This window comes from Chaetura pelagica, unplaced genomic scaffold (genome assembly GCF_000747805.2).
Source record: "Chaetura pelagica isolate M959 unplaced genomic scaffold, ChaPel_1.0 scaffold117, whole genome shotgun sequence".
Classification (NCBI taxonomy): Eukaryota; Metazoa; Chordata; class Aves; order Apodiformes; family Apodidae; genus Chaetura; species Chaetura pelagica.
This window is the reverse complement of record NW_009954185.1, coordinates 4,481,645-4,502,706: the sequence shown is the minus strand read 5'-3', so window position 1 is coordinate 4,502,706 and position 21,062 is coordinate 4,481,645. Positions and strand designations below refer to the sequence as shown.

The 21,062-nt window shown below is 37.8% G+C and overlaps 1 protein-coding gene across 1 annotated transcript in view; it reads right to left on the bottom strand.

Moving 5' to 3' along the window:
- SOX5 (SRY (sex determining region Y)-box 5) overlaps positions 1 to 21,062 on the bottom strand; it is a 289,699-nt gene that overhangs the window by 243,859 nt on the left and 24,778 nt on the right. The window contains exon 2 of the mRNA XM_010003011.1: positions 6,935 to 7,166. Within this exon, the coding sequence (XP_010001313.1) occupies positions 6,935 to 7,166 (232 nt within the window). The remainder of the gene's footprint in view (positions 1 to 6,934; positions 7,167 to 21,062) is intronic.

Genomic DNA, 21,062 nt, shown 5'->3' with positions numbered 1-21,062 from the left:
CACACCTAAGGACCGACTGCTGAAAGCAAAATCTGTACCAAGAAGTAGCTACTATATGTAAATGTAGTCTCTTTACATTGTTGCTGTAACCTGCAGTCCTGCTAGAGATTTCTCCATATCCTAGTCCTCATCTTCATCAGTGCTCCTCAAATTGGTAGCTTTGAAGTTTTGTTTCAAATCTGTTGTATCTTCTACCTCTCTCTGGAAGACATCATGGTCCCTGCTTCTGGACACTGGTTGCAATGTGCTGCTGCACTTCCAAGCCATGAGTGCTGTACATACCACTAGGCTGACCTGGCAAAGCAGATGCCAGTGCACTATTTCCAGTAAAAACATACAATCCTCAGTGAAATTACCTAGCAAGTATCAGTAACTGTGTGTAATCCCAAACTGAGCTACTTACTAAAGGCAGTGTGGATTGAGATATTAATTTGGAATTAAACGACTGTGTCCGCTATGCAATTCCTAGGGCAGACTGCTTAGAAAGATGACCATGGGTGTTTGGTTGTTTCCAATAATGCACTTAATAGTTCTTTTCATCGTAAGAGAGACCATCTGGTTCAAATATTCCTGACAGTGGGTTTTATGGTTTTACCTGTCTTTTTTCCTGTGAAATTTTTCAGCTATTCACTTCAGTTAGATTTTACTAGTATTTATGTAAGAAGCTGAAATGAAGATATTTTGCAGTATGAAGTCCATTAATTGATTCCTAGGCATATAATCACTTGCAAACAATGGATACACACAGTTCCCAGCACTTCTATAAAACAAAGGTGTTTACTTTTCTGTTGATTATTTTCTGCTTAAGTGCATTCAAATGAATCCATTAAAAACGTGACTGCTTCACAGTAAGATGATCTTCAGTAAAAACAAACAACTGCTGTTTCCACTTCTCTTCGTGGCCTTTAAAAACTACAGTCATCTGTATCCTGTATTTCAGGCAATTTATAGATTATAAGTCTGGTCTTGATTTGTTAATTTATTGTTTTAAATGTAGTTCTAATTCTCCTGCTTGGGAAAAAAAAATAAATGTTTTCTTATCTCATTACGTATTTATTGTCCCCTGACCAACTTTTGGACCCTTCAGAGTTTGATCAAAACACCCATGGGTCATCTCAAAGACTTCAGCAAGTCTATCTGCCTGCTGACTTCTGCTGGAATATACCCACTCTAGTTTTCCACGGCCACAAGTAAGCAAAACGCAGAGAGTGGTACAACAAACCAAGGGAACTTCCATAAACTAGCATACTGCTCCTGAATTGCACTATGGCTTGGATTCCTGCCTCACCTGAAGAATGAAAACTTTTTGTTGTTGTTTACTTGCCCTATATAGGACCTGTAGAACAAGTAGATTGCCAGTAAGTGCTAAATACTATAAGCATGACTTAAATACATAGATAGGACTGGACTGGAGAGCTGGGAGAACAGAGATCATGAGAAGGAGGGCAGGCAGGTTATAACAACTTAAATGGAAGATATTTTGCCAGGCAGATAAGAGAGGCATCAAAACTTCTGGCTCCATCACAAGCAGTTATCATGAACTGCACACAGTTTTCTAGTGTCTAGACTACATGATGCAGAAGGCAACTTCACAGCTGTTTGATGAGTCCTGGCCAGTTCTTCTTTACTTGCTCCCTTTCCTAATAGCCTGCAGAGTTATTCTCTGAAATGGTGCAGGTGTAAAGATTGAAAAGATCAAGCTCTGATACAAGCCTAAAATTGTATCTGTGGAAAATGCTTTCACTTGCCGCTTTTGCGAGGAGATTTATAATGAAATGTTTGTAACGATGCAATTTCATCTTCTTATAAATATCAATTTACCATTAAGAGAGGAAGGAAAGAACTTCAAAAAAAGACAAATGCAAACTTACCACCATTCCTGCATTGTTTCAATTGAGCTAGTCTTGTTCAGATAAGCTTGTCTATCTCTTGCAAAAACAACAGTTTATAGTTTAAACTGTGAAACTGTGTGTGTGTGTTGTAATTATGGTGCCTGCTAACAATTTCATACTGCCACACTGCACATATGGCTTCCAAGCTAGCTTTATCTGAATCTTTGTGAATCTATTCTCTGTGCTATTAAACTGAGCACATTCCACATCGTTCAAAAGTAATTACACTTTTGTCTAGAGTGTAGGAGACTGCTCTCCCCAAACAATGAAATTCTCATTATTACAGCTGGCACAATAACAGCACTGGTGTTCACAACACTGTGCATTGTACCATCACAATAACTTATCCTAAGCTTGATGCACAAAGGTACACTGAAAATTAAAATTTCTCTAAAAGCACTATGTGTTGTGTTTTGTTTTTTTAATAGGCATTCTTTAGCTCAGTATGATTAGAGTCCTATTTGACTTTTTAAAAGGCGGTATGCATTCAAATTTCCATTCTCTCTGCAACTTCTGAATAGCAGCTAAGTGCTCTAGCTGCATGTTGTTCTGATCTAATACTATTCCCATGCTGACGACAACTCCAGACCAACAGGTGACGTGCAGGCCAGGATGTATGTGATAAGAGAACTCAAATGCAGCATTAAACAACCTTTTGTTTTGGGCAAGTGGAGAAGAAGCATGATGCATCATGTTGGTAAGCTGCTTGACCAGTAGTACTTTTATTCTTTAATATAACCAAAATTTAATAATATTATTATCAAGTTACAGACGAATAACTTCATTCACCACAGGAATACAACATCTTTTTAGTGTGAAGAAATAAAGCTGCTTAACAGTGCAATGTAATATTTCCTATAAATTTCAAGCACTGCTGAAAACTAATTCTAATTTCCACTGAAAGTACAGGATGAATGTGGGCTACCAGTGCAGTCATGCAGTTTAGAACAACTGCACAGCGGCAATATTACATCTTACCAGTTTCATCTTCTGGTCAGAACTTCCTCTTTAAAAAAAAAAATTAAAATCTCACCCAGCATCCCATTGATATTCTACAGTTTGGAAGAACAGTTGAATTTAACCACAGTATACCATGCCCGTGGTATACTTTAAACAGTGCTTTTAGCCTTGACATCTCATGTTTTCAGAAACTAGCAAACAGACACCACTGGTGAGATCAGTAGTTTTGAGAGGTGGCAAAAGAAACATGGCAAAGCAGACAGACAGAAATAAATACAATCAACCCTCATAACATAGATGAGCTAACAACTATCTGTGCTGTCCAAACACTGTAGCCTTAATAGGTTTCTTCAAAAGAGGTACTGACTGATACTGTAATCCTTGAGCGCTCCCCTGCTAAGCCTGTGGTCTGCTATGAACATTATAAGGGGATGCTCAAATATATTATAGGTCAAATGATTCATCTTGTATTTCAGTCCGAGCCTTTGGTTTAAGTCAGATAAATTATCATTTCTTTTCTTATCAGTGGAAGAGCTTTCCTATTTACAATAAGTATCCAGTTTCTTCTATCAAGAGGAAGAGAATTTGGGATAGAGTTGCCCCTGCTTTCCACAGAAACACAAAATGGTTGAGGTTGGAAGGGACCTCTGGAGGTCATATGGTCCAACCCTCCCCCTGGTCAAGCAGGGCCACTGAAGGTCAGTTGCCCAAGACCGCGTCCAGACACCTTTTGAGTATCTCTAAGGAGGGGAACTCCACAGCCTCGCTGGGCAACGTGTTCCTATGCTCAGTCATCCTGGTAGTAAAATGATGTTCAGAATGAGTCTTCTGCATTTCAGTTTGTGCCCACTGCACTAACCTTTCTCTGACTGAAGTTCCAGCATCCTCAAAAATATCTTGTTAATTGTGATGGGAAGAAAGGTTTTGCAGCTTTTTGTCAATTTTGGTGAGGCTTGAAGATTTCTTTCTAGGAAATTTGCCTTCCTTTTATAAAACTCTAACCAGCATAGAGCTGTATCTCTAAGTTAGCAGTTGTTACAAGTTGTAAAGTGAAACATGTTAAATTTTCAAAAGTCTGAGATGGTTATCACTCTGATTATCACAGAGTCACAGAGTATCACTCTGGTGCAAGCAGCCCTTTACCTTAAGTATCCTAGGAAGTCCCAAATGGCAGGACTTGTAAAAGGAAGCACAGCTGGAAGTAACCTATGAAACAGAGGGTCAATTAGCAGCCAGAAAAGTGAGGTCAATAAATTGATTCTCAAGGCTGAAATTGTTTTCCTAACTGTCCATTCATGACTCAGTGCTGAGAGGCAGAACATGAGGAGGCAGGGACGGCTGTGGTGACAAGTGGAATTCAGCTATGCAGCCTACTGATGAGACAAAGCTGTGCAATTCCATACCCTTTACAGATCCCTTGGCCGTGGATTTATTCTGTTGAAATTGTTCCCTTAGCCAAACAGATGCTGTACCTGTCGCTAACACCAGAAGGTCTCTCTGGATCTATACCATGTCTATTGCAGAATCCCTCTGAAGAAGAGCCTTAGCCAATAATCATGCACAAAGCAGTATGGATTAGAGGGTTGCAGCAGAGTGATGCCCTAGATGATTTTGGACTGGCTCTATGCCTGATCCTGTCTTAGTGGACATCAGAGAGAACTGCAAAGGTGTACCCCGCTAAAGGACAACAGGTGGCCACAAAATGAGAACTCCATAGTCACTTGCAGACACACTCACTAGGTGCAGTAGTGCAGCTGACAAGCTATTAATAAGTGTGAAGCACACTGCTGGAGCTTTATCAATAAAACTACTGGACTACACTGTGCAGTGGTGTGTGCACATGTGCATACACTTGAATTTCCTTCTCAGAGACTTATAAAATAGCACACAATGTCGAGTGAGACGGTATAAAGATGACCTCTGAAATGCTACCTAAGTGAATAACCTTTGGGAATGACTTCCATAACTGCTAATCACCCAAACCAAAGTAATCTAAAAGTTATCCAAGCACTAGGTTCAGTTACTTCCTTCTTATAACTACATACCACAACAGCAGAGGAAGCGATTACGTCTATTTTACTCATTTACACAGATCACTTCCTTCTTGCCGGAGACGCAAAGACTACATCCTTTCTGACCTACCTGGATGATGATTTTTACAAGACACTCCTCACCAAAAGAGTGATATTACCAAAATGTCACATTCATACAAACTAGCAATTTTCTTAAATATGTATGAAGACATAAAGAGTCTCTACAATCCCCAAACATGCTTCACATAAGCTTACAGCATCTCACTGGTACAGCAAAACTGTCTAAGACATGCAACAATTCAGTATCTTGTACTATAAAAAGACAGAACACACTGTTTTGACATCACATTAAATACAGCCTTCATAGCAGGAAGTCACACTAGATGATCAGCTAAACTTCTTGGTCTTAAAAACTATAAATTAATAAAGAAGTTAGTTAAAGAGAGCTAATGAGCAGTTAAGTGTTTCAGTGAGGTGTAGTTAAAATACTCCTGCTGGGGTCCTTCAAAGACAATGAGTTTTTATTTCATTAGGGTCTGATTCTACACTACTGGTGTGACCGCAAGTTTATCTATTGACTTCAACGCTGTCAGGAAGAACCCCTTATCTTCAACACACTCTCTGAAAATAGGGCCAAAATACAGCAAAGCTCATACACCACTTACATGTTTTAACACCCTGTTGACTGGAACTGTCAATTAATTACATCTCCATAAAATACATAGTAAAGGCTGAGAAGTAAACAACTTAGAAAAAGATAATGACACATATGTCCGTGAGTAATTTTGTCAATGATGTTCTTTCTTCATTTAAAGTTGCAATAATGCAAAGTAAAATAAAGTATTTCAAAGCCCTGTTTGAACTTAAGCATTAGACCAAAGAGAAAGAAAAACGGATTGGGATCAGTGAGTTATTTTGTCTAGGACTGCAGCTTCAGTGAATATCCAGTGACTTGGTCCTATGAGAAATAATAATTCTTAAGGCTTTTTACTCAGGGCTTGTTACATATGCATAATGAGCTGTAAGGGCTTAAATACCACTATGGAGCTCTTGCAGACTTTTATGAGAATACACTACCACCTATTTTTCAATGCCTTTTTAAAAGCCTTCAAATATGCAGGTCGATTCATTATCTTTGCTTAAAGTGAAATTGTCAGTGCCCTTGTCAAAGTGAGAGACTAACAGAAAACTTAAGGTCAATTTATAAACAGGCAAGAGCTGTGTAAGTGTGTTCACAGCAGACAGCTTTGTCAAGGTGCCTGAGCCCTGGAGTTTCCATGCCTTTTTCAGCACCTTTAAACCTTTATTTAAATATATCACAGCACTCTTCACGAAGGGCCCAAACATGTAATGTTACAATAGGGACACTACAATAGTCGTGAGGAACGTGGCATTACTTTTTGTTCTTTTTGTCTGTTTTCAGATAAAGCTAGTTCTGGACTTCAGTGGACTGCTAAACATAATGAATTAATGCACAGTGTCATTTGTGAAGTGCACAGAAAGGTGGGATTTCACCAGTTTAAAAGTGCTAGGCAGGTTTAATTCCCTAAGTACAGCAAATTTTCTTGTAGGTATCTGTGGCATGGGAAATACACATCAGACGTGAATTTTTAAAACCAGCAGAATCCTAAGTGTCCTTTTTTCCCCTTTGTATTATACAGACTTCCGTGCCTTACTATTGCATAAACTTGGCATTGGGGTGATACTTCAGACACTGTGCCAAACATGACTCTCACTTACAGTGTTCCAAAACCATTTACTGTTTGCTGAATACATACACTTCAGATTCATGTTACTGTAGCTAAAAAAATTTTAGCACCCTAAATGCCAGCAGGCAAAGGTGGGAAAAGTGGAGTTTGCACTGCAAATGATTTGTAGTGGAGGGTAGAGGCAGTCCAGCCAGGTCAAAGCTTTCACATTATTGTAGCATGTTCTGTACATGTAACCGTGCATTGTATACTCCATAAAGTACAGATCTGGATGCCAAACTACTGTAGAGGCAAAATTCAAAGAATGGATGTAAGCACAATAGACCATTAGCAAACCTACCATTGTGTTGTGCTGAGAAGTGGGAGTCCTATGGCCACAGTTCTCTTGCGTCAGCAGAGAAACTGGCTGAAATTCCTCAGAGTGAGGCTTGTTGGGAAAACTCACATGCAAGGGAAGGTGAAAGGCTGGGAGCCCGTCACTCTCCTCTTCTCCCACTTTCTGTCTGCTTGTCACCATGGCTACCTCTCCATCTGCTTCCCCATACGGAGAGGCTGGTCGCTTGGAAGACATCCTGGAAGGAACAAAAGAGGAGAAAATAATGAAACCTCCAAATAAATCCTTAATGCCGTCATTGTGTGGTTAGGGGCCATTGTAACAGAAATGCCTTTTTTGTGCTGGCAGAGAGCAGGAAACCATCCAAATACCACTGCAAAGCATACACAATTGGGAACAATGGCCAAGCAGGTAGCAACAGAACAGTGGCTTGTTTGTTGTGAGAATAATACACTAATATAGTACTCTCTTGTATTCTAGCTTCTTAAACATGAAAATTCACCTAAGAAGACTGTATAATGAAATGCAATTCCTTAAAAAAAATACCCATCTGGTTTTGCATTTGCAAGAGCCTGTAAGAAGACAGAATGTCTCCTGATACAAGCTATTGTCAACTTAGCTTTTAAGAAATAATCATCTGCATGTATTTAACCATAAGTGATAAAAACATAAAGTAAAATAAAAGAACTTGCTAGGAAGCCAAAACATCCGTGTTTATAAAACTTCACCCTCGTGAACAAGAGTGTTATAGTCATGCCACTATAATCTTTTCAGGTTTGCAGATCTGGGATAGTTAAGCAATTAAACATTTGGACATTAATAACCTCAGCTTTTTTGACAACAAATTCAGGGTTGCACTAAGTGAATGAAGATTTGCCCTTAAGATATCCTATAGTTCCTATCTATAGCCAGATCAGGAAAAAATACATGAAGATGTAATTTACATCTCTATCTATATAAAAAAGGATGCACAAGGAAGATACACGAAGCGCATGCTGCAAAAATAACACAAGAATCTTGACTTAAAATTGAGACCCACATTCCAAATTTGTTGAGATTCTCTGACAATACGAGTGTGTCTTTTACTTTTAGGAAGACTAAAAGAATTCTCATCACACTGGAAAATCCAGTTCTCATTCAAACTAGACACCACTGAAAACACTACAGAACAATCTGAACACAGAACACTTCTTGCTTGGTCTTCAAAATACAGGGATCCAGTGAAGTATTAAAATGCAGGCGACTTCTGGCATTAATTACAGCAACATTGTTCATAAAAATCAGGGTGTGTGCATGGATGCCACAATGGACCACTGTGCTAAGCAGGGGCATCTGTAATAAGGAGTGGAATGAGAAGTAAGAAATCCTATAGGCATAGTCAAAAGAAGAAAAGAAAGAAAAAAATACTAATATTTCATGGAAAATAGGAAGTTATGAGCAAGGAAACTGAAGATTATTGTACGTAAAAGCTGAAAAGACAAGCTGAAGTAATACTGCTCCTCCTCAAAAATCTAGCATTTATGATTCTAATTACCCCATTTTGATTTTCCACTTCACAGTTAAAGGACTGCATTTCAAAAGCCCAGCAGCCTCTTGAACCATGTGTGGGGCTGCTGTGAGGTGTCCATATGATTTGGCATATTGAGCACGAAATGGTTCTTAGCAGCAGTCAACTGGGTCTGAAAACAAACAGTGGCTTTAAGCAGCCCTTTGTTAGGACTTATTTTGTTTCTAATGATCTCATTTTGAGTTTTGCCTCCTGAGCCAAGTTAGAGTTAAAAAAAAAAATTAATAAAAACCCAACAAAAAAAAATCTGATTAAAAAATCCTTACCAGAACCTACACTCTGCTGCACATTGCATGTTCTGAACACCACCTATTGCTTGCACATAGAGAAGCAATCTGTATTTTCTATTAATGTTTGACTTAGTCCAACAGACTAACACTTCATGCATCCTACCTGAATTCTGTCTTCTAGGCTTTCCCACCTACGTGTCTGCAGTGAAGCATATGTATAAAGACAGAGATCAGCAGATAGACTCTTACTGGCAGTTTTCTCCTAGCCCACTGAATTCAGCATTTTCCTGCTATGTTTGACACGATAGATCTCAAGCTTTCTTCTGCAGAAACCATGCAACTTCCTCCTAAAGTTAATGTGAATTATTCATATTCTGCATTGCACTGGACCAAGACACACATTTGCTATTGATTTCAAGCGTAATATTTTGGTTACTCATTTCAACACCGCCTTAATAGAAGCCTGGCTTTTCACAAAATCTCTCTTTCTGAAAATCAGCACTAAGCAGTTGCCTCAATTTTGGCAACAAAAAAGGAGGGACATGAAATAATTAGTCAATTATTCCACACTAATGTTCTATACTTTAGGACATTTATAATCAAGGACAGAAAACATTTTAAACCATCTACAAAACTCTTCACCACAATTCAATTTGACAATTCAATAAAGAGAGAAGATACCTTCCTTCGTATTGATGATTTGCATTATATATTACATACCAAATTTGTGTTAAAAACCTACTGATGTGACCAAGAACAACCCAGATTCTGTCACACTGCTTCACGAGGAGAGTTTGACTATCATGTTGAATTAAAATTCTTCTGCTAACTTTAACAGTGAATAGACAGTTTCTTCTACTGTGTTCAGCTGGAGTGCTGAACAACATCGTCGCCGTTCGCTTGTCACTATTCCCAACGTGGATAATATAATTTTCTGTGGGGAATTTATCAAATCAGGCAAGGAAGGCAACAGAGGTGACCACCTGCATGCACTAGCAATAAATGAGGTTATTATGTTTTTGATCTAAAACAAAAACCTATGGGTTGGACTGCAGGGTAACACTAAAGTGATACTAGCATGGGAAGAAGCCTTCTCCTTCCTCACACAGCTCTTTTACCATCCAGCGTAAATTACAAGCTGTGTACTCATCGTAATACTATAAGCCTAAGAAAATTACTAAAATAGCTAAGGTGGAGCAGTTACAGATTCAATCTGCACTACTCTTCCAAGTGAAAAGGATGCTCAAAGAAGCAGTTGCACAACCCAAGGCAAGGGTCACACAACCCAGACGACGACTGCAATTTGTTTTCAGGCAGGTCTGTCCATAGCCAACATGAGTCAGGCATAATCTGGCCTTTCAGAAAACTCATCCTTCCCTTTAACATCAAACACAAACACCACAGTTTCAGAGAAATTATTTCCTCCTGAGGAACTTCTGGGAAATTTCAAAAAAAATGTGAAATGTTTAAATAAGTAAATAAATCAGTATCTATTTTGGGAAATGTCTTTCAAAAGGAAAGCAATAATCAAAGCCTAAAGCAGCAAAGGCTCAGATCCGTGATAGTTTCACAAGCAGAAAATATGACAAAAGGTAAATAGATTCACAGATTGTCTTTCATGATTTCTACAGCTTTATTGGTTTCTTTTCTGAATTTGAAATGTTCCTACACCCTATATCCTTGAATTCTCTTATTTTCATAGATCTTCATTTTCCTCCTGAGCTAATACTACATTTTCACAGTTTCCATATCTGAGAAGCAAGTAGAGTTCCCATTATAAACAACAAGCATAGGGGAACAGTTACATTCTGAATAACAATGTAATCTGAAACTGAGCTCTTTTCAATAGATCTAGGTATAATGACTGACTGGAATTATCCTTAACAAAAGACTGCAAACATCCTGGATCTGCCCTCAATGATAACACTAGAGTTTACAACTTGCATGACTTGAAGATCTTTTTCTCAAACCAGTTTAAACTCTGAAGAGCTTTCAATTACACCCCTCTGAAAGAAGGTTTACAAACAGTAAGGAAACACCAATTTTCTCAAATATCAATTCATAGATAGACTTCAACAATGCAACAAAACCCCAAGACTCAACTCCCAGAAGAGCAGCAATATGGTGGACCAGATTCTGCATCTAAAAGGGTGTCTCTGCAGACAAAATCTGTTGCAACTTAAGAATCTCAAGAAGAGTTGCATTTTGAACTGCCATTGATATGAATTATCATTTCTACTGAATAGCTGAATAGTAATGTTTCACACAACCTAAATCTTCAAAGTTCAGACACAGTGGGATGCAGGCAGTACTCAGCCCACTGTAGAAACACATCAGAGTTAGGAAACATAACCCCCATCAGTTTTGGTGACGAATTCAGATAAGACTCCATTTCTTGGAAAGGAACTCTTTTTCTGGTTTTGGAAAGGCTTCTTAATATGAAGAAATTGTAGTGAAAGCACGTGGCTTTTGTTAAATTTTCATTAAATACACGCTTTTTTCTGGTAGCAAGTTCAGGGAAGTAAAGCCTCACTCTTCCAACTCACTCTTATTCCACAAATATTTGATGTAATTCATCTTACAATAACTTCTCCATGTATTTCTTCATTCCCCTTCAATTTACAACAGACTCTTTGTAGGCTTAAACTGATACCCTGTGTCTAGTGATCTCAAGTGTTTTTGGACTGACTTCAGCAAGGCTGGATTTTCCCACTAGAAACAGTAAGAGCCACACTGCATCCACACGAATTGTTTCCTCATGCCACCTACATCCAACAACACTGTTTCCTCATGCCATCTACAATAAAATAATTGCAGGCTACCAAAACCACATTATTTTGTTTGTTTCATTTTGTTTTCCCTTGAGTTCAGTGCCTCACAACAGTCACCCTTCCACAGCTCTATTTTTTAATTATTATTAAACAGAACATCATTTAAGTATTCCCACTACATTTCCATTTGTTTATTGTTTTTGGTTCATTTCATACATAATTGTATACCCAAAAATAAATCTAAAATGGTATCCAGTATTCAAGGAGATAGTGCCCTCTAGCACACAACTAGCATCCATCCCAATTTGATTGCTTGTGCCATAAAATTTCATAAATTTTATGTCATAGAACTCTAATCTTGTTACATTAAAGCAAAATACCTCAGAAACATTTCAGATACCCACAAAAGCTTTAGGAGAAATGGCTTATCCATGTCTTCAAAAGTGACAAACACAGATGTGTCAGGAGAAATAGATATGAGGCCATAAATCTTAACTTGTTGGGAGTTAATTAAGGGATTCATCAATCATTACACAGATCACTCCATACATATACAGGCAAAATCCCGTCAGCTGCCATAACCCACAGCAATCTACAGGTTCAAAACTCCCAAAGTCTCTCTCTGTTCTGACTATTTATAAATTACTTTGTATAATCTAGCATTAAGACCTGTAATTATAAAACAGCATTAAAACAGGCCTGCATAGTTATGGATAATTATAGTTGGTACACTTTTTAAAGAAATAAAAAGCTTTTCCATTCAAACACAGGCTTTGCCTTTTTTGACAGCTCCAAGTCCACAGGATGTAGAAAGATGATTTAAATTGTATGTCAAAATTTTGACTGTGCAAGACTTCCTTTTTTCCCCTTATCAAGAGAGGCATTGTTGTTTTCTCACCATAACTAGGCGTGACAGCGCCTGACTGGAGTCGCATAGCCAGTTTCTGAATCGGCATGAAAATGCTCACCTCTTGAGTTTCTCTGGCAGCTATAAACTAAGTCTTTCTCATGGGTAGTGTTTAAATCACTCAGCCCCGGACATCGGAGAGAGGCACAGAGCTGCATTCTGAAGAGATGCAGAAGGACAAGAGGAGAAGATTTGATCTGCTAGCAGCAGCGTGGAGGGTCATTCCAGATACCAACAGCATCAGGAATTCACTCGCTAACACGGCCTGATTCCAAACCAAATGCTATATGCTAAACTAGTCCCAGGAAGGAACTTCAATGGGATTCAGTCTGACTCTCATCCCAATCTGCAGAGACACTTCCTTCTAGTTAAAATACATGTTGAGAATCTGTATTTCCTCAGTTTTTCCACAGGAAATACAATTACAGACAGCAGCAATATTACATATATCTAACGTGTAAGCATACACACACGCACACAGGTACAAATGGACAAACGCTAGCTCATCTCATACGTCAGCAATACAACCACCTCATCTCTGATCATATTTAGTGCTAATGAAATGGTCCATATTCCCAGGTTTATTGAAGCTATGATCCCTCCACAGATAGTGTTAGTTAATACTAATTCCTGTCTTCATTCCATTTTGGCCCCAAATTAATTCATCATCTATGTACACTGAGTAACTGGTACCTTTAAATACACAACTCTGTTCATTCTGACAGGATTACTAATAAGGTATTACTCAATGTGAGTAAGAGTGTCAGACTCCCACACTCTGTCCCACTGGGAACTGCAAGCCCGACTTGTTTCTACACATACCACTAAAAACAGACTTCACTTGGCAATATCTTTGAGTCATTTACAGCCTGGTTTGGAATTCTTTACTGAAGTAATTTTACAATTAAAAAAAAGAGCAGGAAAAAATTCTAATCTGCTATTAATCAATAAAAAACATGCATGAAATATGCTCTCATCTGTCACTCACACTGAGATGAAATAATCTGTTATTACTTTCTAGGCTCAAATCACTCAGCCATCATTTAAAATGCACATATGCCACAAATAAGTTGTGTTATTTGAAAAAGGTTTTGGTGACCAAGTCATGTTTGTTAATGCAAACCAAAATTGCTGTGGTATAATCTGTGTAATATTTCTGTCCAATTGTCTATTATTATAGTTGCCACAAGTAATACTATGGTTAAGGCCACCCAATAATTTCCATTTCACCCAACTCACCTTCTCCCTTTTGCTTTCCAGACTTACTACCTATATGGGGTTAACTTTCATAATGTCTTCTGGTCCACCAGTTTAAAAGATTCTTCATACAAAAAGGGCAGGGAATATGGTATCTCGAAGTTTGTAATTTAAAGTATAGTACAGTAAATTATCAGCAGCTTGATAAGCCTGATATTCTATATATTGTGGAAACTGTTTTTTGATAAAAGGTACTGTTTGAAATTCCAGTAGTAAATGGTTTCATTTTGGGAAGTGTCAGAATGAGAAAGTTCTTACAAGTGTCTTTCAATAAAACATTAACAAAAATCTTGTACAATTCCTTTTTGCATTAGAAAAATGAAAAAAAAACAACACCCAACTTTTTATAAACTCTATGCTCTCAACTAAAAATTTATCACGTCCATTTCTTCCATTTGCAAGGAATTTATGCATGAAAAAAATACTGTAAAATCAAGTCTAAGGAAAATACATTGTGAAAAAAAGTTCATGTTTCACCCAGAACATGTATGTTAGGCAAAGATTTTCACTGACCTTTTGAAGCAGGTAACTGCAAAAGATTCTTTTTGCATGACTAAGTTGTTTAGTGAAATACTCTAGCCTGAAAAAAAGGAGCCTTCAACCACATCAGAATTTCTTAGGTGATAAAAGAACTCCTATCAAGATACTATATTCTATTACTTCAAAGATTATTACCCAATTCTTTTTTAGATGTCATACAGTTTGAACAATTGTCTCTGTTTTGTACAGTAACTAGTAGGTGGTAAACAGAAACATTCAGTGATTCACCCAGAGGCACATATTCAAAGTAATTTTCAGCATGAGGACCAGTATCCTATTTTTTTTTGTCTGGTACCTGTCAATTTCATAAACCTTTTGCTTTCCTCTAGTCTGTACATCAACTAAAAAAATCTAATAGTATGTTTATAAACCAGAAATTACAGCATCAGGTTTACTTCTGCTGAGAAGTATGTTTCTAAAAGCTCAAACTTCAAACCCTGGATTATTTGAGAACTTCTCAAAACCAGAAGAGGCACACACAGAAAATGTGGTTACGGTACAGGCAACACAACCCTAATGGTGCAGTGTCAAAGACGATGAGCATCTATCAGCACAAACTCTGAAACAGCAGGATGCAGTCATTGTTGATGTTTCAAGTAAACTGAGCCTGATCACTGGCTTCTTTCATGCAAAAGACTCTGCTTGGATGATTCTGAATTAAATCCACAAGCTCATTTATTTTCCACTGCATCCTCAAATTAACTCCAGCTTCCTTCTTCCCTCTCCCCCCACCTTTCAGAAATGTACCTCCCCCCACTCTTCAGCTTGTCATACATCTTGCTGGTTCACTTTTAAAAATTATTACTATTATTATTATTTTACATTTGTCCTCATGTCGCAGTAGGAATAGCATAGTATTGGTTTTATTTTCACATCAAGTTTTACAAATTGCTCACTGCTGAAAGGACTAACACAATCACTATGACATTAGGTAATGGTCGCTCTTCTGCCCGCTGAACTACAAAGAGAAATCTAGTAAAATGATTCGAGATTTCAGGCCTTGAAATTTCACTGTACAAACTAATACTTGAAAATGACAGAAAAGAAGTCAGTCAATCTCCAGACGCTGAGTGGGAGAGATGTGCTACATGCTACAAGGAATCTACACATCACACACAGATGTGCATGCCGAATTTCCACTGACATTGAGTGAAATGAAGGAAAGGAGTTGAAAAAGCTTTAAATTTATTACAATTATGAATTACTTACTTATTACCAAGAAACCTGAAAAATCAGGAAATATTAAAACTTTTGCAATACAGAAAACTTGTATTTGGTCATTCACAGTCTTTGCCGAATCAAGCTTACATAAAATTTTCTTCAATCATTATGATTACTTACTTTCAGCAGAATCAACATTACTAGTAAGAACTGGTTCCCAAAAGATGCACAGATTTGAGTAAGAGAAGCCAGTCTTTTAACTGGGATCTTGGTAAATTATGACACAGCTTTTCCCCCTGTTCCATCGTGACATTGCTTAATAAGAGGAGTACCAAAGAAATAGCTATGGAGTTTCAAGCACCCTGTTCTTCTCCCTCTCTTTCCTTCCTTACATTTCAAACTTAACAAATGGAATTTTAAGGGTTTTTTTGAAACAATATTCCCTCATCAAAATTTGTGTTTAATCAACAGAAACAAGAAAGAAAAAAAGAAAAAATACTCTTTTCTTCCACTTCATTCTGAATTTCCCTAGTAGTAAGCTCAGAGTAAGTCTGAACGTACAGTATTTTTCTACCACTATTATATAAACTATTTCTCCAACCACCAATCACATGCACATTCGCATCACGTCTACCACTTTATTAAAAAAAAAAAAACAACACACCAAAAACAAAAACCACAATCAATAAACAACAATAAAAACCAAAACCCCATGCAAATAAACATGATAACACATAAGCACATACACCTGCATATATACTATATGTTCCTTGGTAAAACTGATCATACTACTGAAGTATTTATGCCTATCCGTTCTTAGCTTGAACTTGCATTACTGTAATATTTGGCCTCTAATCTAAATTACTTTAGTGGAAGCAGAGTTGGGGCTTAAGAGAACTCTTATGTACCTTTAACAATTATAGGTGCAGTGTGTGTGTGTGCATATGAAAAAAATTATACTTAGGTAGAGCAATGACTTTAATGGATGTAAATATTTTCTTTCCAACAGGTTAATTCCAGCTGCCTAGAATTATTTTTGTTGTTGTTGTTCACATGCATGTGTGTGCTCCCCCTTTTTGGAGGGTTTATACATAACAGGTGCATGCTAGGCCCAGGAATCCTGGAGAGCCTGAGAAAAAAAAATAAAATCAAGCTGAACTTGAAAATAAAACGACAGGGCATAAATAGATTATTGCCTATCTATTATGTTAAAAAAACAAAACCACAAAAAAAAATTAACATCTATAATGTCTAAGCAATTTGAGGTAGAATTTTCAAAGCTGAAAAGGGATCATTCCAAAGCCCAGATGTTGCTTTTCAGAAACCAGGGAAAATTGCTGCCTCACAAATAGAGTAAAACAAAAATCATTTAAATAAAAATAATTTTACTCAGACATTCTGATATTCCAAAAGAGATGAACTTTTTTCAAGTGTTCAGGTGTTCAGCTCATGTCTCCTACTTCAGATTATCCATGGAGTCACGCCCTCTCTGTTCCAAAAGATGTTCTCATAAGGGATAAAACAGAAAAAAGTTTAGGGTATTATGTGAAGACTCCTGCTTCGCTCACTGTGTATATGGTATTGTGAACTCTTCTTCAGTTGTCCTGTGAAAGGGTGACAGTTGAATTCTCTTTCCAGGTTTTATTCATAAAAACGTTAAGAATTAAAAATCTACATTAACATGTGCGGTGTGACGGCCAATAACAGCACACGCCCTTTCACTTGCAGTAGTATTGCTAAGGCACTTTCAAATATTTCATTTTCAGATTTCGGAACGTCCACTATCAGTTTAAAGTGCAACTGAACACTTCTCAAAACTTTTCCTCGCACATACTAACATGCTTCCTCACAGCTGTAACAGTGCTCGTAGGTAAGTGGATTATCTTCAGCTCACCACTGTCTAAAGGTGATTTTTCTTCTATCTTGTCCAAGAAATGGGTGTCAAATTTCAAGAGAAAGAACAATTATAAACAGCTGATAACTACCCACCTTAACAAACATTAAACCCAGACACTGCTGGAGCTCTTACCAAAGAAAAACATCACCATTCATCATATAACACACACATGCTTGCACAAACAAATGTATATTGGTATACAGTGTAAGAACAAATCCATACATTTGAAAATGAGATACAATTCTGAACAGACAACATACCTTTAGGACTATCAGCAGTCTGAAATTTTACTTTAGAAAGGCAGCAGATTTAGGCCCTAAAACAGCGTGGCAAAAAGATGTCCACTTGAAAAATCTTTGGAAGTTGGGGGTGAGGTGAAAAGGAGAAGGAAAAACCCTGAAACCCGTATCTTTCCCTCCGGGGAAACTCAGAGGATGTCTGCCATTCACCCTTTCATAGGTGCTTTGTCTACCCTCACGTCTGTTGTTCAACAGAGATTCCCATCCAGCTCCACAAAGACCCAGCTGTATAAACCAATGCTGTCAAAGAACACAGTTAAGGGATGGATAAAACAGGGAGGGGTGTCTAACATGCTGACCACTGACTGAGCTTGCAAGGATAAAGAACCCTTGATGGAGAGAAGTAATCATCCATTGCTGTTTGTTTATTTTACCTCCTCCACCACATACTGGAACCTTTTTTGTTTTTTCCATTACCAAAACCATCCCCCACTGAGAAGCCTTTGTGATCTAAAAGGGGTAGAGCCCCTCTTTCTTAACACTGGCAAGTTTATGTAGGCAGATTCATTCAAACACATCTTAAAATAAACATTTGGCTCTTCCTCTACACACTGCCTTCAAACATACTTTAAAAAAAAAAAAAAAAAATCACCATTAAAATGAGCTTGCCTAGAATTGTTTTTACCAAGATGTATTAAAAAATGTAGCAGTCTAAGGCACATATTGCCATGGAAGTCCAACATCAGATGAGAGCTATAGCCTTCTGAAAAAACTAAATATACATCACAGTAAAGTAAACCTGGCTGCTATTGCCATAACAAGTGGTATGATAGCTTTCTTTAAAAAAACTTCTTCCATCAAAAACCTCCCTGCTGGGGATACATCTAATTGTATTATAAGGGAATCTGAATCCAGATGTTCAGATCTAAAATGCATGTCATGACTATTCCAAGGCAAATGACCACTCCACTGCATGGAGAACAAGGCATTCAAAGGGCACCACTGGACTGAGCTCTAAATGCAGTGAGGAACTTCAGAGGCCTTCCAGCATAAGAGATGTAGGTGCTAAGCACCTCAGAAAATTTACTTCTCTGATAAACAAAAACGAAAAAACAAAATTCCTTACTTTCCACTTCATTTTTTCTCTTTAATTCTATACCCTCCACATATGCACCATTTTTTTGTTTTTCTAACTACATAGACTTGGCACCGAGAACAATTCAAGCATGAATCCCTATTAAAAAGCTAGTGCATGGACAACAGAAGGTAGAAAGCCCTTTGATGTATCTCAAGTTGATACTGGAAAGAAGAGTTTATCAATTGCAAGAGGCTGCCCAGTCACTCCATGGGCTACCTACTGCAACGAAAGTAATTGATTAGGAGAGGACAAGGGGTAATGGATCAAAACTGGAAGAGGGGAGATTTAGGTTAGACATCAGGAAGAAATACTGTAGTGTGAGGGTGGTGACACACTGGAACAGGTTGCCCAGGGAATCTGCGAATGCTCCTTCCCTGAAAGTGTTCAAGGATAGGCTGGATGGAGCCCTAAGCAACCTGATCTAGCGGGAAGTCTCCCGTCAGCGCAGAGGGGTTAGATCTGGATGATGTCAAGGGCCGTTCCAATCCAAACCATTCTATGATTCTATGATGATTATAGTCACATTAAACTAGGACACTGAGAAAAAGAATGGATTTATCATATCAGCCATTAACAAAACCCCCCGTATCACAGGGCTGATGATCAGCTATGTTTTCAAGGTTGCCAACCTTAACTGGATGCAAAATGGAGCAAGAAAGGTCCACTGTCCCATTTCTAATTTCAAAAAGGTAATACATAACATTTGATTTGGGTAAGTAGTCATCTGGCAAGCTCTACAGTTGTTTGAATAATGCCTCAGATAGTGCATTGGTACTGACTGAAATACATCACATAAATTTAATTCTGCAGTGTAGCAACATCCTTTGGAATTGATTGTTGCCAAAGAAGCACAAACATTGAAACTATGACCAGATAGTTTACTTCTGAATATCCTCTCTGCCTCAGTATGGGCTACATTACACGACATTAAGAATTCACAAGACAGAAACTTCCCATGTGATCCCACATAATTTATTGAATCATTCTGGCTCCCAGTTTTTCTATTTCTATGTAAGAGATAAGAATGTTTAACTGCCTTTATAAAAAGCTCTGCAAGCTCCGATTTTCTTTTTTTTAAAGAAAGTATCTTATTGGTGATTGCTGTTTGTATTACTTGCTTGTAATCGTTAATTTAACTGATGGTTTTGTGTACACTGACACATAAGCAAGGGCAACAATAAAGTAATCTATTCAGCTACTGTATTTTGAAACTGCAAAATTAAGTTTCTTCATAGTCCTGCCAACAGATCCTACGAATAATTTATTTTTACCTATTGACTATATTTATGTAAAATTCTATTCATCTCTCTTCTCTGAGCAGTGATAACGAAAAAAAAAAAAAAAGTCCCAAACCAAAACACAGCCCAAAACCCCTAAACAAAAAGAACAGAATTTCACAGGAGAATGTCACTGTCCAGTTTCACTGGATTGCTCTCTCTGTCCTTCAAACAAGAAGAAAACTCAACCCTAGCCAGGTAATGCCATGGTCATTCATAATTACTCAGCACTTTTTACTCAGAAGAAAACTATTTAAAATTAATGTCACCCACATTCATCACAAAATACTAATGAAAACACCCGTTTCACAGATTAAGATTTACAGACATCAGTTTGGCTCGTTTACCCAGAGAATGACCCAGTACTGACATCCAAGTGAAAGCCGGAGTTTTAACCTGCCCTCTCAGAGCACAGCAGGGCCAAATTTAAAGAGTGAGCCATAAGCTCCGATTTCTAGTTATGCCATAGCTGTGATGGTAACTCAGTACAATGAAAATGTGGCATCTTGTATTCATCAAACATACTATCGAGATAATGATGGAAAGCTAAAACCAGCCCCCCTACTCTTCCAACATCTGCCCTGGATAACTAACTCTAAAGGCATACTGAAAAGACACAACTCCCTAGAAAGGGGACTTCTGTATTACTGTAACTTGTATCTAGCCACCTGTCCCTTCATTCACAAACAAAGCAAAGATTTTTCTGTTTAGTTTTTCTCTCTTTTCAATGGCTCACAGAGGTGTATCACATTTTAAGCTTTAAAAATGTTAACCATAAAATAAAGTCTCAAAAATATAAAAGCTAATGCTAGAGGAACATTTTTAACCAATAGCACACTTCTGGTTCTACTCACAAGATTAACCAAGCATGCAGCTGTATGCTGGGATTGCTGGCTGGCATTTTTTCAGAGTCTGCAAAACTCCACTGTGAAAGAGCTCATCAGATATACACACTTTTTTTCCTTTCTCTCCTGCTCTCATCTTAGCTCCATCTCCACCCTTGCTTTAGAGGGGGAAGATCAGAAAGTGCAGCTGTTACCAGGCCTTTAAAGCCCTATTCCTCATTCCCTCCACCCCCCATATGTCATGGATATAAAATATAAGCCAGATTTATAAAGACATTAAAGTGCCAAAACCATGGAGTTCGTCT